At 48.7% G+C, this 24,706-nt stretch overlaps 2 protein-coding genes across 4 annotated transcripts in view; one reads left to right on the top strand and one right to left on the bottom strand.

Annotated features, from left to right (window-relative positions):
- Positions 1-24,706, top strand: part of dock1 (dedicator of cytokinesis 1) — a 38,818-nt gene that overhangs the window by 2,749 nt on the left and 11,363 nt on the right. Inside the window, exons 2-27 of the mRNA XM_049759013.2 lie at positions 582-665; positions 774-814; positions 892-947; positions 1,188-1,284; positions 1,357-1,505; positions 1,582-1,717; positions 1,845-2,002; positions 2,074-2,155; positions 2,255-2,390; positions 2,536-2,608; positions 3,186-3,265; positions 3,804-3,929; positions 4,017-4,141; positions 5,309-5,407; positions 5,462-5,534; positions 6,192-6,295; positions 6,439-6,622; positions 7,062-7,159; positions 7,707-7,796; positions 7,882-7,982; positions 8,052-8,180; positions 8,254-8,362; positions 9,005-9,075; positions 9,951-10,057; positions 10,522-10,649; positions 10,804-10,899. Of these exons, the coding sequence (XP_049614970.1) occupies positions 582-665; positions 774-814; positions 892-947; positions 1,188-1,284; positions 1,357-1,505; positions 1,582-1,717; positions 1,845-2,002; positions 2,074-2,155; positions 2,255-2,390; positions 2,536-2,608; positions 3,186-3,265; positions 3,804-3,929; positions 4,017-4,141; positions 5,309-5,407; positions 5,462-5,534; positions 6,192-6,295; positions 6,439-6,622; positions 7,062-7,159; positions 7,707-7,796; positions 7,882-7,982; positions 8,052-8,180; positions 8,254-8,362; positions 9,005-9,075; positions 9,951-10,057; positions 10,522-10,649; positions 10,804-10,899 (2,732 nt within the window). The remainder of the gene's footprint in view (positions 1-581; positions 666-773; positions 815-891; positions 948-1,187; positions 1,285-1,356; positions 1,506-1,581; positions 1,718-1,844; positions 2,003-2,073; positions 2,156-2,254; positions 2,391-2,535; positions 2,609-3,185; positions 3,266-3,803; positions 3,930-4,016; positions 4,142-5,308; positions 5,408-5,461; positions 5,535-6,191; positions 6,296-6,438; positions 6,623-7,061; positions 7,160-7,706; positions 7,797-7,881; positions 7,983-8,051; positions 8,181-8,253; positions 8,363-9,004; positions 9,076-9,950; positions 10,058-10,521; positions 10,650-10,803; positions 10,900-24,706) is intronic.
- Positions 12,561-24,380, bottom strand: LOC125991268 (inhibitory synaptic factor 2A). Of its 3 annotated transcripts, none has more exons than XM_049759054.2 (4): positions 23,764-24,375; positions 18,595-19,684; positions 17,017-17,088; positions 12,561-13,932 (listed from the first exon to the last, which is right to left on the bottom strand). In XM_049759054.2, the coding sequence occupies exons 2-4, from the start codon at positions 19,677-19,679 to the stop codon at positions 13,749-13,751; spliced, it is 1,341 nt and encodes a 446-aa protein (XP_049615011.1). In that variant the 5' UTR covers positions 19,680-19,684; positions 23,764-24,375; the 3' UTR covers positions 12,561-13,748. The 3 variants fall into 3 exon arrangements, 2 of the variants coding, with proteins under 2 accessions (XP_049615011.1, XP_049615012.1); XR_011086074.1 differs by having other exon boundaries at positions 13,805-13,932; positions 16,604-17,088; positions 23,764-24,380; XM_049759055.2 differs by lacking the exon at positions 23,764-24,375 and having other exon boundaries at positions 18,595-23,732.

Raw genomic sequence — 24,706 nt, 5'->3', positions numbered from 1 at the left:
TGAATTCTACAGCCCGGCTGGATTGTTTGAGGCCTCACAAAATCACCGGCGCACATTTATTGATGGCAGCCTGTCACGCCAGGCTAATTGAAATGTGCTTCCAGTGCAAGTTATTGCTTTCACTCCAGGATGATCTGATTGACCTTTAAAAAAAATTCTGCTTTATGTTGATGGTCAATTTTTAATCCGAACCATTGCTTCCTCCTGCTTGGAGGTCACTGAGTGACAACTTGAATGTGTCCTAGCTAATATTTAGAAGAAATAAAATAAATCACATTTGAGGTGAAGGATGTCATCCGTCCGCGGCAAGCATGTTAACGCGAGCGCCCGACACCTCGCCCTATTGTTTTAAGACGTCGGTCACGGCCCGTTGCGCTTGGACGTGACAAAAAGCCAATTTTTATTGGACGCTATTAAAGTGGCCTGGGAGCAAACGGGACTTCTGCTTCCTTTCACACCGCCTACAGTGTTTTGGTCTTTCCCACCGCCTGTCGATGATGACACCACCATCGGCGGCGTGGGTGGACGTCGTAAAGTGGCGCCGTTTCCTCCTGGTAAGAATTTCCTCCGGTCTCTTTCAGCCATCTATAACTACGATGCCCGCGGGGAGGAGGAGCTGTCGCTGCAGATTGGAGACACGGTGCACATTCTGGAGACGCACGAACGTAAGAATCATAAAAAAAAAGAGTAGTTTGAAAACCTAACGTGTCAAAACTTAAAAATTCTCCCTGCAGCACATGTATTCTTTCCCATACCTGTATTTTTTCCCCCAGACTGGTTCCGAGGGCATAGGCTGAGGAGGAAATCCAGAAAGGTGAGCGTAACGCAGTCAAGCCGTTGACCGGAACGTGTTTTGCATCGACCCTTCTGACTCGTGTTCCGCTCCGGCAGGGCATCTTCCCCGCCTGCTACATCCACTTGAAAGAGGCCACCGTCGAGGGCAGCGGGTCAGTACTTGAACGCTGCCTTGCTGTGATTGCGCAATAAAACCACTTAAAGACCTTTCAAATCAATTTGGGAGATTTGTTTCCAAAGACAGGTCGACGAGAACTGCCCAACGTGCATAGACTAAGAAATCTGTCGTCCATTTTTGTTTGATATTAATTTTATTGCAAATTTCATTCTAGTTTTCCATCGTTCGGACAATGTCTCGATTTTTGAGTAAGTTGTCGTTTTTGGCGCCACAGGCAAAAGGAGACGGTGGTTCCCACCGAGCTGCCGCTGGTCCAGGAAGTCACCACCACGCTGCGGGAATGGGCATCGATATGGCGCGACTTGTACGTGGTAAGTGGCGACGTTCTTTCAAAGTCTGGAAATCTCCGGAGTGTCTTGACTGAAGTTTTTGGGCGATTGCAGGGAGACAAACGCGAGATGTTCAACTCGGTCCGGGACATGATCTACGACCTGATCGAATGGCGTTCCCAAATCCTGTCGGGGACGCTGCCGCAGGACGAACTTTCCGAGCTCAAACAGAAAGTCACGTCCAAGATTGACTACGGCAACAAGTGAGGATTAATTTTCCAAAAATAAAAGCATGGGAGGCAGAAGATGGGCAAATGTGCACCTTCTCTTTTTTTGCAGATACTTGGATTTGGACCTGGTGGTTCGCGACAAGGATGGAAACATTCTGGACCCGGAGCTCGCGAGCACCATCAGCCTGTTTCGAGCGCACGAAACGGCCTCCAAGCAAATCGAGGACCGCATCCAAGAGGAGAAGGTGAAAGCAAATATTGGCTTGAAATGATTTCCAAATCATTTTGACTTGAAACGACTCATGTCCCAATGGAAGCCTGAAAAGCAAATTTGAAAAGCCAACCTTAAGTCTCTCTTCCTTCTTCCTCCAGTCGCAGAAGCAGAATATCGACCTGAGCCGACAGGCCAAGTTCGCCTCCACGCCGGCCTTCGCCCTCTTCGTCACGCTCAAGAACGTGGTGTGCAAAATCGGAGAGGACGCCGAGGTGCTCATGTCGCTCTACGACCCGGTGGAGTCCAAGTTCATCAGGTGAAGCCCCCGAGGAGGACCTGCTGTGCCCGGGCGTCGTGGCCTATTTACTTATATTTTCTCTCTGGCAGCGAGAACTACCTGGTGAAGTGGTCCAGCTCGGGTCTGGTGAAGGACATCGACCAGCTCCACAACCTGCGTGCCGTCTTCACCGTGAGATGCTTTTCAACTCTGAACATTCCAAACCTCTTCTGCTGAGTGACAAAGGCGGTGTCGTTGCTTTAAAATAAAAAAAGATGGATTCCTTTTCAGGATTTGGGCAGTGAAGACCTGAAGCGCGAGAAGATTAGCTTTGTGTGTCAAATCGTGCGAGTGGGCCGCATGGAGCTGCGAGACAACAACACCAAGAAGCTCACGTCAGGTCTGAGGAGACCTTTTGGCGTGGCAGGTGAGGCCCGCTTTGAAAGAATAGATCAAAAAAGTTGGGGGGGGGGGGGGGTTGAATCACGAATTAGCAAGTCTTAGCCACTTTGTGTGCGGCGCGAAGCTCCGAGAGCGTTCCAATAATGCCCTCCTTGTCGCCCTTCCCGCAGTCATGGACGTCACTGACATCATCACGGGCAAAACAGACGACGAAGACAAGCAGCACTTTATCCCGTTCCAGCCGTAAGCGCACAGCACCGTCGCCTTCCCGTGTGATTGCGTTCCCCCAACAGTCCTTGACACCCGATTAGCGCGGCGGACCTTAAGAGAGGCGCACGCGCGCTCCCTCCGTCCCCCCCACTGACTCAATTAAGGCAATCTCATTAACAGGCTGCCACTCTGGCAGACAGGCGGAGTAACCTTTTGCTTAACGCCGTTTTCCGCATAATTGCAAACACTTCAACGGGGCCAACGGGTGACCCAGAATTTCATCCGTTCGCATAAATTACGCTCATTACTGCCCATCTCCAAACGGGCGCGGGCGTCACGTGTTGAACGAAGAAAGCATCGGAAAAAAAATAATCGCACTTTGTACAATGCTACCGCTACTAGCTTGAATTCGCTAAGCTCTTAATTCACTTGACTGATACTTATTTATAGCACGATAGAAATTATGTAGTACATTTATTTCAATCGCGTAGCATAAAATGAAGTGAAATGAGCTGAAATGACTTGATACCATTTATATTTCCTCATCACACAAAGGGCGATCACTTCTGCTTCATCGTTTACAGATTTTTTTTTTCCCCCCCTCACTCAGGGTGGCGGGCGAGAGCGACTTCCTGCAAACGGTCATCAACAAAGTCATCACGGCCAAAGAGGTCAACCACAAGGGCCAAGGTCAGCACGCTTAAGGGTCGCATAGCATGAGGATGGAGCAAAGCGTTTGAAATCAGGCACAGGCCGATCAAATTTTCTATGCAGGGAAATCTCATCATGCTCAAACGCAGCATCATTCTCTGTCAAGCACTGACGCTTTTCCTTGTACCGAAAATAACCCCCCCATGCGTCGTCTCCATGGCAGCAGAATTCCTCGGCTAATGAAGACACGCTGCTTTTCTGCTAAGATATAATCACAGATTTGACATGCAGGAAGGAAGAACATGCAAGGTGTCTCCTGGTTCTGTCAGCATCTTTCAAACACTCCCCCGGATAAACGGAGCGCTCGGCGTGGCTCGCGTATCAAAAGGCTTCCGGCTAGTCTCCTAACAACATGAGGCCCATCAAAAAGAAAAGGTTGAGGCAGTTTTGGATGGGAAAAAAAACAAGATAGAAGAAAATAGACTCGTTAACTCTTCTCACTATTGCGCGGCCTTTCAGTGATGGAAAAATGCAAAAACAGCAAAGTCAAAAGTCTTTTTTTTTTCTAAATGGTTAGGCCTGTGGGTCACCCACAAACGGCTTCCCGGCGACATCCACCAAATCCGCAAAGACTTCCCTCACTTGGTGGATCGCTCCACAGCCGTGGCCCGCAAGATGGGCTTCCCCGAAATCATCATGCCAGGTGTGTGCGATGTCTTTCTCTCAATGTCGATATGTTGTCCTTTTTCTGCCCACCATAACATCTCGTTTGTTGTTGCTTTCCGAAAAGGTGACGTGCGAAACGACATCTACCTGACCCTGGTCCAGGGAGACTTTGACAAAGGGAGCAAGACCACCCCCAAAAACGTGGAGGTCACCATGTCCGTGTACGACGAGGACGGCAAAAAACTGGAGGTATGGTCAGATAAAAAAATGATAGCCGCCTTAAATACTCCCAGTTCCATTTGGACTCGCGGCTCCATCCAAAATTTGCATACAAGCACAAGATACTTTTTAATCATCGGCCAGGCCGTCTAATTAAGCTTCAGCGCCCTCTAGAGACTCCAGCCAGAGGCCGGCCTTTTTTTTTCTTCGCGCCGGATGTTTAATTATTGCCGACCCTTGCAGGGACCACGCCTCTTGTTCTGCAGAGGCCGTCGGCTAATAGGGAGCAGGGGAGCTGCGCAACGCAAACTGGTCTGCCGAAGATTGTCTGCCGAACATCGTTTACTTTATTTGCCAGCTATCTCGAATCACGGTGGAACCTCCAAAGTCAAAGGCAGTGATTTAGTGAACAGGATAGAAATAGAAAAATAAAAAGGAGGATGGCGCAGAAAATGTGCAAATGTGCCAACTCGGAACAATAGTAGCTCTCTTTCTCCTCTCTGCCTCTATTATTCTTCATTTGTTTCGCCGCCTCCGGATTTTTATTTTTCGTCATCGTCCTCCTGTTGCCGGAAGGTTTTGTGCTGCAGGCGAGCGACCGCTCATCATCCTGGCGTATTTACCGCCCCCCCTACCACCACCACCCCTCTTCATCACCTGTGGCTAGACTCCCTTTTTTCCTTTTGGCTGTCATGAAATTCCGCCGAATTATAAAGTGAGTTGTGTGCCCTCCGGTGGCGTTCAACCGGGCCTGGAGTAAACTGGGGGCCCCGTTATTCCTCATAATTGCCGCTTGTCAGAAGCCATTAGCAAAAGCGCAATAGCTCAGCGGCGGAGTCAGCTGGAAGACTCTTGGGCAGATTGCAAAGAAACAAAGCCATCCGCTGACAAGCCTCGTTGCTACGCCGGCTACTTTGCATATGCACGCCGACCACCTTAAATAATTAATTTCTCATTTAGCCAGCGAATCGGCAAGGCTTGTGGGAGATTTGCAGGCGCGAGGATTTTAAAAGGCCTGCAGCCGGAGAGGCGGCGCAATTTATGAAATAAGTGCAAACTGCGGCAAGTCAGATCACGTCGGCTGTCAAGTCAAAACGAATAAATGTTTCCACCCGCCGTCCAAAGTGAGTCCAAATGGGCTCAGCGGTTCATAAAAAAGGTTGAATAATGAACTTTTTGTCTATCCGTATGTTCCAGAATGTTATTTTTCCCGGCGCCGGAGACGACGGGATCAGCGAGTACAAGTCGGTCATCTACTACCAAGTCAAGCAGCCGCGGTGGTTCGAAACGATAAAGGTACTTTCTTGAGACTTTACGAAAGTTCCCGCCGTGACGTTGCCCTCGTTGCAGGTGGCCATTCCCATCGAAGACGTCAACCGGAGCCACTTGCGCTTCACCTTTCGCCACCGCTCGTCGCAGGACTGTGAGTGCCGCATCATCATAAGATTTCAATTTAATTCCCTCCCTTTCCCGAATACACCTTTATACGAATACTGGCGGGCGCTACTCTGTTTTAAAATATGCAGCACAGCAACGTAAACATAAATCTAAAGTGACAGCTCGAGTTAAAGTCAAAACGGCGGCGCACCTTCCGCGCAAATGTAACTTTGATTGGGCCACAAAAGGAAACGCGGCCTGAAATGAACTCCTTCCCCTCCGCCGAATGCCGTGCCTTTGCTCTCCCGTGGCAGGCAGCTGCCAGGAATTATTCACGGCGAGGGGCAGACGGTACAGTGGGAATTTATGCAGATGGAATACGCGCTACAGCGGAGATGAATCGCGCCTGCCCAGCGCGTAAATCCGCGTTTGTTGATCGGCGCTCGTGATGGATGCGGCCGTGAAGTCCCGCTTACGCGACGCCTGCCAGTCCTCCCGCTTGTTTCTGCGGTCTCAAGCATTTTATATATAATATTTTGTCTGTAAAAAAATATAATATTAAAAAAAAATATTTTTTTGTGCCACCGAGGAAGCGTGATGATTTAATACCAGTTAAGAACAACTCGCTACAAATTAATCTCCGCAAAAGATTGGGAGCACCAAAACTGTTTTTTCTGTGTTGCATTTTTCTTCCCCCTCGCAGCAAAAGACAAATCGGAGAAGATCTTCGCCTTGTCTTTTGTGAAGCTGATGAGGTACGACGGGACCACCCTGAGGGACGGCGAGCACGATCTCACTGTCTACAAGGTACAAGAACAAACCAGCCTCCCGCAATACACACAGAGAGGCTATTTTCTTGCCGAATTGTCAAATTGAATGAAGATCAGGACGTGCGTATTTGAGCGCTCGCCTTCGAGAAGCTGGGTGACTTCTCCTCGTCGTACTTGCAGGCGGAAGCGAAGCGATTGGAGGACTCGTCCTTGTACTTGAACCTGCCCGCCACCAAGCTGGAACTGGAGGAGAAGGGCTACTCCAGCACGGGCAAGAGCACCCACAACCTGGGAAACTGCACCGTCAGCAAGGACTCCTTTCAGATCTCCACCCTGGTGTGCTCCACCAAGCTCACGCAGAATGGTGAGCAACCTTGCCTGTCCAGTGATGAATTAAAAACCATAGGGGATTTTTTTTGCCACCCTAATCTGTTTTTTTAACACATCAAAGCGTACACTAAAACACACTTTTAAAATATTCCTTGTACTGCCGCCCCATTATGAACAATGGAGCCTGTTTCAAACGGAAGGTCACGGCCTTTGAGGCTCTTTGCGTGCTTGCTCGTTGAAAAGGAACCATTGCGGCGAGTAAATATTCCCCTTAATGGGGAGCATTTTCCATTTCAATTGCCAATGTCGCCTTTTTTGTGCCAGAGTTCCTTTTTTTTTTTTTTTATCTTTTGTTGGAGAGCCTTTTGTTGACAGTAATGTCGCGCTTTTAATTTCTGCACTTCCTTTCGTTGCTTCTTAAATCAAACCTACCTTCTGTAATGCATTTTTTTTTCTCCGTTTGTTTTCCCCAGTGGACCTACTGGGCTTGCTGAAGTGGCGCTCCAACACCAGCCTTCTGCAGCAGAACCTCCGACAGCTCATGAAGGTGGAAGGCGGCGAGGTGGTCAAGGTCAGTACTGGGTTTCAGGCGAGTTTTCCGTCTCACCTTCTTGGATTATGTTTTCAAATTAGTGTTACAGATGGAGCACAGGAATAAACAGAGGTGTGAATGGGGACTCGTTGTTAATTAGAAACAGAAAACGTGTGTGTGTGTGTGTGTGTGTGTGTGAGACGGCAGACAGATGAGCACCTTGTGTGTCTGAGCGTGTTTGGTGATGTTAGCGGCGCTTTCCCTATTAGTAAACAGATTCAGCAAGGCTGGCTGATACATCTCAATCGTCAGCCTCTGTACGACAAGTTAACACGCCGGGCGGGCGCCCGATGTTATTCATCATGTTTATGTGTCAACAGATGAACAGATGGTGTCTAAAAAAGAAAAAGAAAAAGAAAGTTGCCTTTGTTTTGTTGCTTATGAGTCACCCAAGTGTGAATAAAAACATGGTGGTTCAAATCAGGTAAAAGCTTTCAAACTGGGGAGTCGAGCAAGTGAGGATTTCGAGACGGGTAGCGTTCAAATTTGACTTTGGACACGTTGTGACTCTTGGTGTTCTTTCTAGTTCCTTCAAGACACGCTGGACGCTCTCTTCAACATCATGATGGAGAACTCGGACAGCGACACCTTTGACACGCTCGTCTTTGACGCCTTGGTGAGTGAGCGACGAGTATGAACATTAAAGTTTGTTACTTAATGTCAATCAAGGTCGAACGTGTTTTCTTTTCGTCTTTGCTCAGGTGTTCATTATCGGTCTCATCGCCGACCGCAAATTCCAGCACTTCAACCCGGTCCTGGAGACGTACATCCGCAAGCACTTCAGCGCCACGCTGGCCTACACGTGAGTTGGTTCGGGGGTCACGAGAGAGCGACGGCGTGTACTGACGAGGCACCGCGTGCGCTTTGGCAGGAAGCTGACCAAGGTTCTGAAGAACTACGTGGACAATGCCGAGAAGCTGACGGAGCAACTGCTGAAAGCCATGAAGGCCCTGGAGTACATCTTCAAGTTCATCGTGCGCTCGAGGATCCTCTTTAATCAGTACGGCATAACCGGGCCTCTCCTTTCATTAGTAAAAAGTCACAAAAACTAACTTAGCTGCTTCCCCCGGCAGACTTTATGAGAACAAAGGCGAGGCCGACTTCATGGAGTCTCTGAGGCACCTCTTCACCTCCTTCAGCAACATGATGAACAGCAACTCGGAGAATACGGGCATGGTGAAGGTACAGGCCATGCGTGAATGGAGTGGCGTTTGGATTCCCTCCGCTCACTATGCTGTTTGTTTCTTCGTCTTCGTCTTATACCGTCTTTTCTATGTGACCTTAATGTAAGGGACTGCATCTTTCATCCGCACACACTGTTTGTTTTTCTTCTGTCTCGGTGTTCTTTCCTCCTCTCAACCTTGACTGTCCTGTGAACCGCTGCTCCTCTTGGCTTTCTGCCCTTTAGCTGCTCCTCAAGGTATTTATCTCACCATCTATTTTGTGTGTTTCCATTTTGTCATCCTTGACCCTCACACTCGCACACCAAACCACGTCTGTGCTCCGAGATAAAACAATCGGCAGGTGGGAAGCACGCTCAAGCTGTGTAATTGGCTGCGCAATGTTTGCCTTACTGTCGCTAATTTGAAAAATCAACGTCGAGGAGAGGGCTCCGAAAGTCCATCACCTTGTCAGCGCAACTTTCAATCACTGCAATGTCTTTGTGATGATGACATGGTGGTAAGCAGTAGACAAATTCCAGCCCAAAAACAGGGGTTATTAGCTTATTTAAAAAAATATAATGAGGATCAGCTAAGTCATTGATCTTCATTAGAAATGTTGCTAGCGGATGCTTGACTGAGAATTGTGCTTTTTTGTGTTCAGGGTGCGGCACTCAAATACATTCCCACTATTGTCAATGACGTCAAGCTGGTGTTTGATCCAAAGGAACTCAGGTAAGAAACGTTCAACCTTTCGTCACCCCAAGTAGTCCATCGATTCAGTCGGCCGTGGCGCTCCCTGCTCCATGCGCCGATAGCGCATCTCGAGCCAATAAAGCTTTGTTCAACTCTGCAAATATTTACGCCACAGTCACCGGAGTCACAGACCTGGGAAATAAATACTCCACTCAATCAGCAGCCAGGTCTTTGTAAATAAAAGACGGCATTTGGAGTCTGACCACCTGCTCTCCAAATATATCAAGACGAGAACGTCAACACATATTAAATTCGGGACTGCCGCAGAAGACGTGAAGCGCGATGAAGTTTCCAATGAGAGTTTGAAAATGTCAGTGTATTTTTAGCACTGGAAAGTCGAGAGCAAAAAAAAAGCATTTTGACAAGAGCGAGAACAATTTACGGAAAGTGCCCACATTTCTCCTTCCTTTCATTTAAGCCCAAATGGCCGGCCGGCTTCAAGCAAGGTAGGCATCAGCTGTTCCTGCCGTTAACGGCGAACGCCGAGCCCAAATCGAAACCTCGAGGGCGAGCCGGCGTCTTTCATCTCCCGCCAGCGCCTTCGTTCTCTCGCTCCTCCAACATAACGAGCGTCCCGGGGTTCGGCCGGCACGTTTTCCTCATGCAGATGTTTGCCGCTTGAGACTCCGAAGTCACCACTATCACACGCTTGCTTTAATGGAAGGCCGTCAAGTGAAAATCAATACGGCTTCCAAATTTCACAGACCAGTGTTGTTGAATAAATGCTCGGCGTATAAAGCGAGGCTTTGAAATGATGAAAAATCGAGCCCTTCTCTCCGCTTTCAAAAGCTGCGATTTGTCTGCGCTGAATTGCCGACATCGTGATGACTTTTCTTCTGCCCTCGTTTCCACAGCAAGCTATTCACGGAGTTCATCCTGAAGGTCCCTCCGGGTCGCCTGGTGAAGCAGAAGCTGGACTGTCTGATCGACATTGTCCACAGTGATCTCTTCAGCCATCACGGTAGGAAACCCGCACTCCAGGCGGTGTCAGGAAAAGGTCACGCTAAAAAGGCCAACGCCGAGAGTGCTGCTTCCCGTGTAAAATAGATACATTCACAGAATACCGTAAATTCTGGACTATAAGCTGCTACTTTTTTCCAAAATTTTGAACCCTGAATCACGAATTTTAGCTGGTACGGTTTGTAGTCGGGTGCGGCTTATAGTCTGAAAATTACGGTAAGAGGCGCAGATTTGAGAGAGCTTTTTTTTTTTTTGTCAAACACCTGCGCATAAGGGAGCTCCTTAATGCCGGGTTGGAGATGCCACACCTGTTATGTTTCCAATCTGTTTGACAAATGCATTATTTGCATTTAATCCCCACGCGTGGAGGAGGAGTTCATTTGAGAGCGCCGCCCGTCTGCATCGGCATATGTCGCCCCCCCCCTTTTCTCGCCGCCACTGGAGACTGTTTTGCCTTCCCTGCAGATTGCCGCGAGATCCTCCTGCCGCTGATGACAGAGCAGCTGAAGTTCCACCTGGAAAGGCGCGAGGAGCCCAAGGCCTGCTGCCAGCTGCTCAGCGACATCCTGGAGGTGCTCTACAGGAAAGATGTGGTGAGGAACTCCCCGTGGGCCACTTTGAGCACTGCTCGAATGGTGGCTCTATGTTGCCGCCACCTGTTTGCTTTGTCAACATTACAAAAGACGTCTGTTCGGTGGAGGACAATTGCAATTAAATGATTCAAATCTGATTTCCTTTCTGGTGCAGGGTCCCACCCAATGGCACGTGCAGGTCATCATGGAGAAGCTGCTGCGGACCGTCAACAGGACCGTCATCTCCATGGGCCGAGACTCCCCGCACATTGTAAGTCCACAGTCACACGCGCTCAGTAAAAATTAACGCAAATATGTAATAATAATAAAAATAGATGTGAAGTTGCAGAGGCTTAATTTAAGAAAGTCTTGCCTCAGTTAGTAAAAATAAATGAAGTCAAGTCATGCCAACAAAAAGTACGGTAAGTTATTTTGTTCACACAAGTAGAAAGTCATAAAATCTTCGGTATGATCAGCCCTCTCTTAAATGAACATTTCTGACTTACTTAAAGACAACGAAGCTGACTTATTAGTGTCTTCTAGCAGCTCACCTGTCCCATTCATTGCCATCCAAGATTCTCCACCGCGTGTTGTGCAAATATTAAGCGATAACGCCATTGTCGGGCGGCCCGTTTCATTTCCTCGCTCGTGCGGCGCCGTTAATTAGCCAAACCGTCGGCCTGAGTTGAAGCCCCGCGCATTCAGTCGGCACACAAAAGGCCGCATGCGTACGCTTCTCATCTGGCAACCGCTTTGCTTTTTAATATGGCCGCCAATAAACAGGCCAGGCGCCAGATATGACGTCTTGTTTTTTCTCAAACTCTGCTTTCGGGGGGAAAAAGTCCCTCAGAACATATATTGTCACTGGCCAGTTTTATGTTTTGTGCTCCCCCCCCCACACACAAATCGATACCATTAAAACATCTTGTCGCCTTTTAAAAAAAAATACTTCCTTGAGCTGTCGGCAAAGTTTTCTAGACAGACTGTGCTCTTTAAAAGTTGATTCTTTCAGGTCAGTGTCAACTGGGACGCTCAGTCATCTCCGGGAGCCACAAAAAAAGTGCTCTAGATCCTTCCGGAAACGCCTTGCCTTTTCAAATTAAGGCGTTCTCAGAAACTCCATCATCAGTTTGCTTGAAATTTTTAAAAAGGGACCGGCAGGAAGCGCGGCGGCGATGGTCCCCCGCGGCACTTTGCGGCAGCCCGGCCGTTGACCTTGTCCCACCGAGCGGCGGCCTCTTCCATTTCGATTTATGCATTAGCGTTCTACTCCGCTTCACTCCTCTCACTCCTCCGTTGTACCAGGCGCTCGGACAGAATGTAGATGAAGCGGCATCACGCGGGCGGCTGACGGTTTTGTACCGCATCTATCTGCAGTTTGAGTTTATTTTCTGCGCTACTTCACGGCGGTTCTTCCAGCCTTCTCATCTCATGTCGCCTTCCTGGATTGACATCCTGTATGTTGTTGACTGCCTGACAGCTGGCGTTGTCACGATTTCAGGAAAGGAAAAAAAAAGAAAAACCCGTCTATTGTTAGATGTCTGCCTCTCTGCCTTTTTTTTTTCTCTTTGCCATTGAACTCCGAGTGCCGCAGCGCCGAGAAGCATAGCGAGAAATGGCACTGCATCGTAATCAGTTGCTCTCTCGCGTTCAATCTCTGAGCGCCCTCTTTTTTTTTTTTTTTCCTCAGGCCACGTAACAACATACGAACCTGCCGTGTTTATCACGACTTTGTATACAGAAAACCTAATTGGCACACTCAAAATAGATTTACAAGCCCTTTCGCTTGCCGATAATAAATGCTGTTATTTTGAATGACAATAAAAAAATAGCATCAAAGTCACCGCATAGCTAAAAATGCTAAATGAGCTTACATCATGTCGACACGGTGCAACAGGTAGGAATTAGCTGTACGGAAAAATAATACTGAGCTCCGTCGGTGTCTGCGTTTATTCTTCATCATTTGCATAATAAAGTGTTCATTTATTTATATGTTTTTTCAAAACAGTATAAAATACACAGTATTGCACATAGTAAAGCAATTGCACTTTTTTAAGATACAGATAAATAATGTCGGTTTCGCTCTGTGCTAATTTTAACGCTACGGACCAAAGTGCCTCATAAAGTTGACGTCAAATCGTCCTGGCACTTTTTTTTTATGCACGCGAAACCACTTCTTGGCTGTTTTTTGGCTCGGTAGGTGACTTTACATTCCTATTAATAAATGTACCTTTTTATACGTATCAGCTACCTATTTGTAAAATAGAACGAAGCCGACTAATGTAATTATCAGAAAATGTATTTAGAATGAATGCAAATATCTTGGCTATATAATCTATATTTATAATCCCTCTAATCGGATATTTGGGGGACCATTGTCGGGATGCGAGTATGTAAAAAAGGAACAAGAACAACTTTAAAATTCACTAGTTTCTTTTTGAAAATGCGAAACTCTGCAAAAATGCGTGGCTACACCTGTACATTCACTTCTGGCCTCGTTTTACTGCGCCAATACAATCACGTGTATTCGTAGTATTTATTATTTTCAGGGCTGGAACTAATAAAATAATACGAGAGCTACGACTCCGCTCTAAATGACGACAGTGTCTTAGTCGCAATAAAACTGAGCTTATACACTCGACCCCTCCCTTCATAAATATATTCAGCTAAAATTTTAATACAGTTCTAGATAAAAATGTCCTTTGATGTCCAAAAATGCCATTAAGAAAATAAGTGTCATTTAACAATATTCTTTTTATACACATCTCCTTCGAAGTTAGTCGAGAAGTCAAGGTGACACTTTTAAAGATGGATAAAATTGAGGGTAGCCGTCTTTTCTTTTGACGGTGAAAATAATCCCGGAAATCTGGAAAAAGTGTTTCCTGAACTGTTAGTTGTGCTTTGCTTTAGGCGAGAGGCAAGTCCAAGTAGTCCCGACGTGACCCACTTCCATCCGCGTCAGGGAACTCCTGCGTCGAACGTTAGCCGTTAATCACATTTCGCCAAAAGTGCGACCCCCGGGTGCGACTTCACACCACGTTTGACTATAATTGCTTCCAAAATAACTCCAGACGGAAGCTGCCGCGTCGGGAAAGCGTGATTTTTCTCCCCACGACACCTTCACATGAACCAAAGTCTCCAGCGGGCGTGCTTCTTAGACTCGGCTTTGGACTTGCGCTTGGGCGTGGACGTGAAGGCCTCGTGGGGGTACGGCAGGGCGGGGAAGCGGGTGTCGTCCGAGGGGCACAGCCTTTTCATGAGCGGCTGCAGTTTGTCCTCCTGCTGCTTGAAGTCCAGCTCCACACTGTCGAGAAAAAAAACCGACACCGGTCAGACACGTCGGGAATAACAAAGAGGAAAAAGCGCTACTCCGGCCACTCGTCGGATTTATCTGCAGCCGCCATCGTTTTTAATCCTGAGTGCTAGTTTCTGCTAAATGGGAGGGAGGGAGGACTCAGATTACAGCCTCGACCACGCTAAATGCGCCAGCGCTTTTAATCTTCCGACGTGTCCTCCGGTAGCAGCACCTGGCTGGGTTGATGACGGCGCCGCTGTGGGGGTCGCGGCCGGCTGCAGGATTCGCTTCGAATTTTAACGTTGAACTTTTTTATGGGGCTGATAAATATTTAGTGGTTAAGCTATGCCTGTCTTTCTAGCATACGCCATTGAAATATGGACATTTTGGAAGAAACTCTCCAACACAATGACCCTAAAATGTCCGCTTTGAAGCAAAATGGATGACTTCCTGCGGGGGCTAGTTTGGACTCTCAGCACTTTGCATTCTCCCTGACTCAGGCCTTTTTTAAACTTAAGGCTGAGACCACCGCAGCAATTAGCAATGAATCACATGTGCTAAATTACGGGCTCGAGAAATCAATCGGGACGAACTTGGTCCAAGTTTGTATCCTTGGAAATGTGTCTTGCGACTGTAAAGCTAATGGGGAAGCTATTATGGAAACACTTGACGATAAGGGGAATTTATGCACTAAGGCACGGATCAATAACGCTAGATCATTTGGGACATCCATCCAATCATCCATTTTCTATACCGATTATTCTCACACCGGAGCCCAGAGGCAGCCGATGTGCATTGTCGCCGAGCGATTCTCGTAAAGACGACAGTCCCGACACCGATCGGGTGAGGTTGCAGGTCCCCATCGAGTCGCCGACAGCAAAGTAGATCATTGATGACTTTCCTTTTTGAAACTTTTAGGTTAAGGGTGAGTTCAAGTGCTTGCTTGTAATTCGTTTGAATTCCCAAAGCGTCATTCTTATCATTTTTGGAGTTATTTTATAGTTAACGTGAAAATGTTGGACTTGTCTGTTTTTAAAATAAATGAGTTTTTTAATACGGCCAAGCTTTGGCGATTTCCTCGGGCGGGCAGCCAGAGAAATTGTCTTTAATGCGACTCGTTGAGACCGAGCGATGGCCGAATCAAGAAATTAATCGCGTTTATCCCGCGGCTGTCTGAAACGACGCTCCTCGCATGTTAATGTTAGTGTGGTCGGAGGAGGCTTAAACACACGCCAGGAGAGCAGAGTCACCTCGCTGCGTTTTGCGCGAGCGGCCTCCTCATGGCTGCACGCCGTTTTAATTGCCACCATTTGTATTTTGATCGCAGCCCGCTAAAGGTTACCGACGCAGGCGGGTAGGCAGCAAAGTTTGAACCCACAGCTCAAATTAGCCCGACGTGTCAGCCCGGCGTGATCAATGACGCAGCGTGTTTGTCTGCGGCTAATGAGGATCCGCAGCCGTCGCCCGCAAAAGTATTTCAGCGTGGCTCTTTCGTTGCTAACAAAGCCTTAATTGCGTCTGCGCCAAAGCTCCGAGGGGCACTTTCTCATCCATTCCTGCCATTTTCTGTTTTTCTTTGGGGATCACTCATCGAAATGCGCTCGCGCACGGACGCCGCCGCTATCACCATAATAGGCTTTTCCTTGCTCTTCACTGTAAGCCCATAATACTGTTGAGACTCTTGTTACTCTCCATCCGTGGCTACAAGTTATTATTTCAGAAAAGTCCATTTAAGCTCCTTTTAGAAAACAGCTATTTTGATATTAATTAACGCCCGTTCACATTGCGGCCGGTCGGAGAATCAAATTTTTTTTGGGGCTCTTTCTAGGGATTCTTTAAAGGCCGGTTCCTCAGCAGGTAAAGGTTAGCGTGGGGAGTGCGCTGAAAAGATAGTCATTCCGTCGTTGGCAATATACTCAAAAGGACATTTCGATGAGATTTATCGGCTCTGTTCCTGCCCAGTTCTCAGTGTCTAAATGTCATCAGGTAGCCTGCGTCGTTCGTTCGTTCGTTTCCGTCTTCATAAGTTTTGACCCGCATGTTCTCTTAAGACTTTCCGAAGGGTTAAGTTTAACAATCCAAACGTCAAAGTAGGAATCAGTACAATTCAGTCCAATTAGGATATGGGTCACTCCAACTATAATACAATTTAGTCCAATGAACAGCTTTGAATAGTCTCATCTGCTTCATTGACTTTCCGTTCAGCCTCTCCCTTCCCCCTTCCACACCTTGACGCATTACATCACCCGACGATAGGCCACGGCCGCCGCTAATCTTTTCATCCCTCTTCTCATCCGTTCGGATTTAAAGCCGCGCACGTTTGTATGAAAAGTGCCGAATGGCTTCCCGTCGGCCGCGCTGCACCAAGCCGATAACGCATTCCGGTGATATGGTTCAGGAATCTTCAAAGGGGAGGGGAGGGGTTGAACCTGGCAAGGGCGAGTGCATTTGTGTATTCCGCTTGAAGTCCTCGAACTCAGACACGTTGCCGCCGTTCTTCTTTTTTGATATATTGATCACGCGGAGGGCGTGCGACGTCCTCCTTTCTCCGACTCGCCAGAATGAATCGCCTCGGCCCAAAGACAATCGCGCATCCCGCGCGACACGAGACAACACGATCGACTCCGATAACGACGTGAATTGATTCACTCCCGACGCAATACAATTTGATTTGGCCCACCTGAGTATGTTGTGATGCAATTCAGCCCGACCATGATCAAATTCAATATCCATCACATTAGTCCATTACGTTCGAACGAAGCGATTCAATGCGATTCAGCCCGACTCCAATCCGATCGACTGCAATGCCGGTATGACAGCTATTCTACCCACGCAGCCTTTGTTTTCCGTCACGGCTGTGCTTCCTAACCTTGCTCCGCTTCCTCCATCTTCCACCTCCAGAGAGGTAGCTTTCATGGAGGTAATTAGATTGCTCTTTAATCCTCCAGCCCGCATCAATGCTTTTGCTATATTTGAGTGTGTGTCCAATCCACAGCATTTTCTCCAACACTGAATTCCGTACATTTTCCAGAAATGTAGCCGGGATATGACTTCCCCGACTAGCGCAAATTTAACATGAAACATTTTACTGACCTGTAAATAATGCATGCGCTGTTCCGGCATGTGTCGCAGTTGGCCGTGTCCTGTCCGGTGCGATAGGAGAGCCTGCCGAGGGAGGAAGACGAGAGTGCTGAATGTGTAGGCCTCGTTAAAAACCCTGCCGCTTTCTCGCCGACGTACGTCTCCCGCTCGTTAGCGGGGAGTCACGCCGCTCAGCGTCCGGCGAGCGTGAATCTGGGGCATTAGCCACGCTCGGCTGCCCGGCGACTCTGCGGGCTGCGCTAAGAGGTAGCTTAATCAAAGCCCGACCACCCCATTGACAACATTAGCTCACAATTACAGCCGACTCCCAAGGGCACGCCGGCTAATTATTTTTCGACACTGTCAGTTCATATTATATATTGGCCACTCAAATGTCCGATCCCCAAGTCCACCTTTGTTGTGTTTTAAGCCTCGTAAGAAAGCTCGAATAAACCTCACTGCGGGTTCGCTTGTATCGAAGGCAACAAAGCGCCTCGATTGCTCCCTACGCTACTCACTAGCCACGATGATAGCTACCGTTTTATGTGGGTGTAATGGGATGTTTCACTCAGAGCAGATGTAATATTCTGCCTTGAGCACTGCACAAGGGCTCTACCTCCATTTCTGTCTGCGGGGGGGATGAGGGGTGGTCAGGCGATATCTCCAAACTCTTAAATGGAATGTTCGACATTGCTGTTTGATGACCCCTGTCGTCTTTTGCCGCTTTATAGGGTTCGCATTCAGCTCGTCGTGCGTCCTAATCACACTCTTTCTCCGAGGTGCCGGGGCCAGGCAAAAAAAGAAAAATTAAACAGCTATCGTAAATTCCCCGCTCTTTATCTGAGCCTTTTTCCCACCATATGCGCTGACAGATATAGCGACGGTTGAGTGCAATACTTCAAGCTGATTGGGCGATGTGGCAACGTGCGCGGCCTGCCAAATTTTAGTTTTGACTAGGAAATACGTCATGTAATCGCAAACCTCTTTTTTTTTTTTTTTTAGCTCCAAATGCACAAAGCCAGTCTCGCGGATTCAAAAATAAAATTGCAAATAAAAATAACTCAAATGAACCGGATGAGGCCACGTTCGTTACCATCGGAACAAAATGGCCGTGCGTCACGCGCTGTCGTCGTCATGGTAACGCAAAGTGTTATAATTTGTCCAGAGGAAAAAATGGTGCCTTATGTTTTCAGACAGTTCAAGGAAGTACGTGAAGTGAAGCATGTTTTTTTTCTTGTATTGTATTTTTATTTTTTTTCCAAGAGTACAATCAGCCATTTTAGCCCGTCCCCCGCTGAGCTAATAAGACAAAAGACCTGTGTTTAGCAGGCCTCACCTGAGGGAGACTGAAAGCAAAGGTGCCATTAGCCGTATATTTAGCGCCCTGATTTTTCCACCTTTAAAGGTCACCGTGTGGGTGGGCGTAAAGGCGTGTACGCCAACTGTCTTATTAAACGGGACAGCCGTGTTTTATCGAGTCGCTCGTGTCTTCCTTGATGGCAAATTTCAAAAGAGTGTTTGGGTTGGCTCTCAATTTATTCAATTTGAATGGCCGCAGTGTGACTGAAGCTGATGGTGGGAGCCACTTACCCTTCTCTGTGGGCCTCTCCCTTCTCCAGTTCTTGGATCACCCCCAGCAGCACCTTGATGGTCTCCTGGCTGGAGCTGATGAGGTTTTCCATGGCTTCAAGCTGTGCTTTTACCTCGCCGTCCTGATTCATAGGCACTATTTGCTTGCAGGCCTCCCGGTCAGCGGGCCGGGGCTCGGCGGCGGCGGCGTGGCACTGCGCCCGCGCGACGCAGCCCCGGCCGGCGCGCGGCAACGTCTCGCTCTGCAGCCCGTTGAGCTGCAGGCTTTTCTTGCGCTTGTGCCGTGCGGACGGACTATCCAGGCACTCCACTTGCGTGAGGGAGTTCCACGCGATGGGCCCCGTCACCTTGGAGGCCCTGTCCGGCAGGGTTCGCGATCGGCACGAGGCTTCCTCCTGATCCAGCGGCCGCCTTTCTCTTTGCGGTAACGCTTTGGATGTCGGGGCGCAGAGCTGGTAGTCCGAGTTGACGGCGCAACTCGCCGTGTCCTCGCACGGGCCCTCGGTTGCGGCGCCCTGCTCCAACCTGGCCGCCACGCGCTCATTAGTATGGAGCAGCGCCTTGGTCCGCCAAACCCCGCTCCCCGCGGGGGCTCCCTCCTCCTCTCCCTCATCGACAAAAGAGCGCTGCGCCGCCGGCTTCACCGCCACGGCTAATCCATTATCCTGACCTCTGTACGTTTCCACGGCCGCCACGTGCTTGAGCGTGTGCCCTTTCTTGCGCTCGAAGGGGAACGTCTGATAGCGCTTCTTCAGGTCGGGCGACGTTTGCACTCCGGTGCTGCGCGTGACGTTGGGAATGGATCGGCGGGCGGGCACGGTCATGTACTTGCGGTACGCCGCTTTGTAAGAAAGCGGATTCCCATCCTTGGCCAACTCCGCCTCCCTTTGCTCGTTTTGCGCCTCGCAGATATCCTTGAAACGCACTTGCAGGGCCTTGTTCCGCTTCCTCACCTGGCGACCGGCATCCAGAGAATACTTGACTTGCAGCGCCAGCGAGGCGGAGGGCAAGGGCGCCGCTGCCGCCGCCTCCGAGTCGGACTCGGAGTTGGTGAGCACGCATCTGCTGCCCTCCTTGCTCACCATGCTTCCTAAGGGAACGATATTGCCTTAGTCATAAACAAGCACATATTAGCATAGCACATATTTTACATTAGAAAAAAAATAAGAAACACGATGGACAAAATAACTTATTGAAAGGCACGAACATGTCCCTGGGATGTCTTTATAAATTAAAAACAAAATCCCTGAGCCTTTGCACTTCCGCAAGTGCTCTGACTAATCTGTCGGGTTTCTCTGTAAACCCATTCTCTGCGAAACCTGAGATTCCAATTTTTGTTGCCCCCTTAATCCAGGGTCATCCAATCCATTCACCGCTTGTTTCGCTAGTCGTCATCATTTATTTATTCATTTTTTTTTCATCCTGGCAGCGGCTCCTGGTTGCTAATGGAACTTGAGCATGGACAAGTCGCTCACAATGGCGTCACGCCGTCGGCTGTTATTAACACCCCCTTTTTCTTCCCTTGTCTTTTAATTGTCTGACCTTTCCCTCTCGCTGCAAAACTTTATCCAGCCGGAGAAAAACACTTGTCTGCTTTGACACATAACAATTTCTTAAATATTTACTTTTTGGACTCCCCAACTTTCTCTGCATCATCTTGAGTAGTGTGCCAACCTTCTTCCTGCACAAATTTGCTCATAGGTGAACTCGTGAACACCGAGGTGAGATTTACTATTGCTGCCAACGCGGCGCAAAAAGTATATCCAACCTGAGCAGAATGTAATCATTTAGTGTCGGGCAGGCTCCTTAACTCTTGACACAAACACAGTATAATTCCTCGCCCGCTGATTTACAACAAGCAAACACTCGGCAATCTCGCGGAGATGTTGAATCAGACGGGGCAATTATTTCCCTTCAGCTTTGCTTGCGTTGCTGCCGCGCTCTGTCAACAGAAGAAAAAAAAAAAAATCAAAGCGTTTTGTTTATTTACCTGCGAGCCGCAGAAGGAAGGTTTTGATCGCCTGAGCCCCTTCTGCCGCATTAGCTCTCTGGCTATTTATTGTTGAATTATGCAAAAGGAGGGGGGAGGGGGGGCATTGTCTTTTGCTATCTTAACGATCTTCTTATCTAACGGCCACTCTCAGCTATTCCGTGCCACACTTTGCCTCAATGTTGTCTTCTTTTGCTGGTGTCAAAAGAAATACTCCGCATTCTCCAATTTGCTGCAGCATTGTCGACTTGTTGCTGCCTGTCTTCTCCGGGATCAAAAAGTTGCGATTGATTATTTCGACGTGGAATCAAGAAACTTTCAGGCACACAAACACACCACCTGCTCTCCAAATGAGGTCATCGCTGCTCTGAATGGCAAAACGCAATATTTAAGATGATGTGACACGCCGCTCCAAATAATCCTGACAATTAAATATGAATCGAGTCGGTCTGCATCGATTCCCTTTTGTCTTTGATCCTTTTTTGACGTTTTGGCATCACTGCAGGCTCTTGACGTAAAAATCCTTGTTATCTTGATTTGCGAGACCCCCCCTCCCCTCCTAGCGTTGCAGAAACACCATGACTCATCACACAAAGCCACTTCTTCTAAGGCTTGGCCCCCTTTTTCCTTTTCGGGGTGGGGAGGTCTACCTCCTGGGACTGTGGGCCTTTACTTCTCAGAGAGCGGCTGCTTCTCAGAAAGCCCTTTCGTAACAGTCCAAAGCAAAGGCAATCCAGATTACCACAGTAAAACAATTAATTACTCTGTAATGGAAATGTTTTTGGCGCCGCGGGCACATGCTAATTTAACGCGACGCACCCTGAATTCAAATTTAGTCGCCGGCCCTACCCTGACTCAGCAGTTTTGCATGACAGTCGTCGCTGCGGGTAAACTCATAAAGGGTTGAAATTCCAGCGCTCAGCGTTTCCAACCCTGAGGGGGGAATCCAATGTTTGCCACATTTTTTATTTTATTCCTTTTTTTTTTTTTTTCAGACTAATTTTGTCTTATCTCTCACGCTCCATCGAAAGGGAAAATTCATTAATGTTGTGTGCATCGCAAAAAGCTCGGAATTAATTAAGCGCTAGAAAATGTGGCCGTACATGTCAATGAGGGAGAAGCAATGCAAATCGACTTTGTGCAAATGTTGAATGAGCCGAAAACGAGCTAAACAGCTGCACCGCCGTTCAATTTGACTTTGACGATAAATGAAAAAGTCTCCGGGATATAACCCTGAGGGACACCGTTTGATGGACTGTCACATTAAGCTTCCAGAGAAGAGCCTAATTAGGCGTATTCGGCATGTCTATCGTGAATAGAAATGGATATCGAAATTTTCCAGGCAAAGCATCACAGCGAATTTTGATGACCCGCCATCAACCAGTAGTTTTTTTTTTTTTTTAACTCCTCGAGGTCAGAGCTTGAGATTCATCGGCGCCTCCTGGTGTACGAACCGGCCGTCGGTCACTGCTTTTAGCTTCGATTCATGTCGCTGCGATAAAAAACACGACGGCCCCGATCCGTGGAGAAATTCCCACTCTCCTCTGCCGACAATTACAGCTGCCAGGCTGCCTGAACAAATGAGCATGATGGAAGTTTGCTGTAATCCCGCTTTATCTCTCTTGTTTTGTCTCGCTCTCTCTCCATTTGCCGCTTCTTCCTCAGCTCATCATTACAAACGCTTACGAACCGTCTTTGATCCGCCTCGAAACCCGCTCGGGGCAAATTCGGGATTGCTCCAGAACAGGGAAAAGGAACAGTTAATGGGACGCCGATTATGCAGGGAGGGGCCGGGCTACCCGGGATGATTTGACAGGCGGCACGGGCGGCGTGTTTTACAGCCGCTGACGGAATCTCGGCGCCGTAACGCTCCGCCGCCGAGTGATTGACCGCAAAGGTCAGCGCCGAGGCATCGTCGGCAAATCCTTTGTGAGTTCAGCGCCGGCTTAACACCCTTGCGATTAAAAGACGGCAGGATTTGCAAGGGCGCGTCTTTCTGCCGGTTGGCGCTCGGGCCCGAGCTGTTGCTGGGTTGTTGCCTCTTCGGGGATTTCCCCCTGTAGCATCTTCACAAACTTTTCTTTTCTCCCCTTTTGAGGAGGCTTCTTTGTTGTCTTACGGCCGACGGAAGGTTCCGCCACACAGCGAGCCGACGCGCTTGAAAAGCACACGGTGGCACATGAAAAGACGAGTATGCTGGAGGATGAATCAGATGTTGCTCAGTGTGGGTCTTCCCCTCGTTAATGTTTAATCTCCCCTGCGCTCCGGCGTAGGCGCTCTTCACACAATTCACGCTTAGGATTCATTCCGCCACGCTTCAATTTGGCGTTTGCCGAGAGCGTTCGTTTGGAATCGATTCAAACTCATCTACAGAGGCTTTTCTCTCTGCTGCTATGTGCGAGGCGCCGATTCGGAAGATTCCAAGTCCACCTGGCCGCTTCGGATGACAATTGGAAATTCTCCTCCAGGTTCATCTTGCACTTGATTGCGCTCCATCATTCTCGAGTGAGTCATCTTTTTGGTTTTCTCTTGACGAATCCCTTCAAATGGCCGCCCTGCTGGTCGCAGAGGTTAAAGTTCAACTTTGGAGCGGCGGCGTGTCGTTCGGACATCTCGGCCAATGCAATTTGGGATCGTTGCGAAGCGGCGTATCAGCGTGCAATAACTCTTATCGTCTTCGTGGCTCCGTGGGTGAGCTCGCTCGGGGAAGATGCAATCAAATCAAGAGCTGAGTGGAGGAGTGAGGCGTCGCTGAAAAGGACTCACAACCATCCACAGCATCCACACACACATTTTTTCTCCATCTCTACAGAGTTGGGCCAGTCTATTATTCCATTTTAGTTTGTGTGTTACTTAATTGGTGTGTCGGCGCTCGGTTTTGTGGGTCTCTTTTGCCCAATTGGAATTTAGGATCGTTCCCATAGCTCAACTTTAAACCCGGAATAAGAAGTTTAGTCAGCATCATCAAACGCTTCCATCGTCATCCGCCTGACCTTCAAATTATGACTTTATTATGCCTCTATTATGCCTCCATTTTTTTTTTTTTTTTTTTTGGGGTGAGCTGGAGTCTTTCCCAGTTAACACCCCGTACTGGTCTCAAAGTCCGATATCAAGCGTGCCCTGGAGATTCTTCAACTCCACTTTTTTTTTTTTTTTCTCCTCCTCACGATGAGACTCACCTCAGTCAGTCGTGCAGCGCTGAGGGAAAAGCCGATTTCCCACTTGTATTTCTTGCATGCCCACCGACAGGCGGTCGGAAGGCTACGCCATGACAGAAGTTGGCCGGGCGGGAGTCGGGAGTCGTTTCTGCACATGGGCGTCCTGCGATGCGCCGTCCTCTAAGTCCCCCTCGACTCTCCTTTTTCCCGTCCGCGTAACGACGCCAGCAGGGGCTCCCGCTCGCTCCTCTCCCGCACTTACGCATGCATCCACACACACACACACTCAGGATCGCAACGTCCTTACGGGTAGAATATCCCCACGGCGCTTCCCCCGCCGCCGTCGCAGCCGACGCCGCTCCTCACGCTGTGGCTTTCTCCTCGTTTCTGCATGCAGGCAGGCGAGGTGCGCGAGGTAGAGACAGAGAGAGAGAGAGAGGCGAGATAGAGAGCAGAGGGAGGAGGGTCGCGCACAAGGTGGGGGCAAAGTACGGCTTTTGAGGTCGTCAAACACTTGTATTCAACTTGCTTGATGAACGCCGATCGTTTTGTCATTCAGTCTCCTCTCAAGTTATCCAAATGTTTCCCCAGGCCGCTTTCCCACGTCGCATTCCCTCCGCGTGTACCGACGACATCTTTTCAATGCTAATCCGCCTTGGTTATCGATCCCAGCTCGGGCTCCCGCTCATATTTCCCCCGAGCGCTTGACCTTGGTGCGCGCCGGTGATAAGTGCTTTTTTTTTTTTCTTGTTTAATGAACTGACCAGATACGTTTGTGGGAGAAAAGAAAAGCCTCGCCATTGTCTCTTTTCTTTTTATTAGTTTGTGCTCAGCGATGTGCTTGTGTAAGCAAACTGTTTCTCAGCTGGATAAACCGCTGGAGTGACTCCTCTCTCGCTCTCCCTCTCTCTCTCTCCCGCCATTGATTTCATTAGCTCGGAGCCAAACCCTCAGGGGGATCTTC

This window comes from Syngnathus scovelli, chromosome 21, assembly GCF_024217435.2.
Source record: "Syngnathus scovelli strain Florida chromosome 21, RoL_Ssco_1.2, whole genome shotgun sequence".
NCBI lineage: Eukaryota > Metazoa > Chordata > Actinopteri > Syngnathiformes > Syngnathidae > Syngnathus > Syngnathus scovelli.
This window is presented reverse-complemented; position numbering and strand designations above follow the sequence as displayed.

What these genes read in the sequence shown, in the direction of transcription:
- LOC125991268 (XM_049759054.2), bottom strand. Translation starts at nt 19,679, where the DNA reads ATGGTGAGCAAGGAGGGCAGCAGATGCGTGCTCACCAACTCCGAGTCC. An exon ending in GGAGAGGCCCACAGAGAAGG is followed by an intron (nt 17,089 to 18,594) that starts GTAAGTGGCTCC and finishes CTCCCTCGGCAG; the next exon opens with GCTCTCCTATCGCACCGGAC. An exon ending in AGCGCATGCATTATTTACAG is followed by an intron (nt 13,933 to 17,016) that starts GTCAGTAAAATG and finishes TTTTCTCGACAG; the next exon opens with TGTGGAGCTGGACTTCAAGC.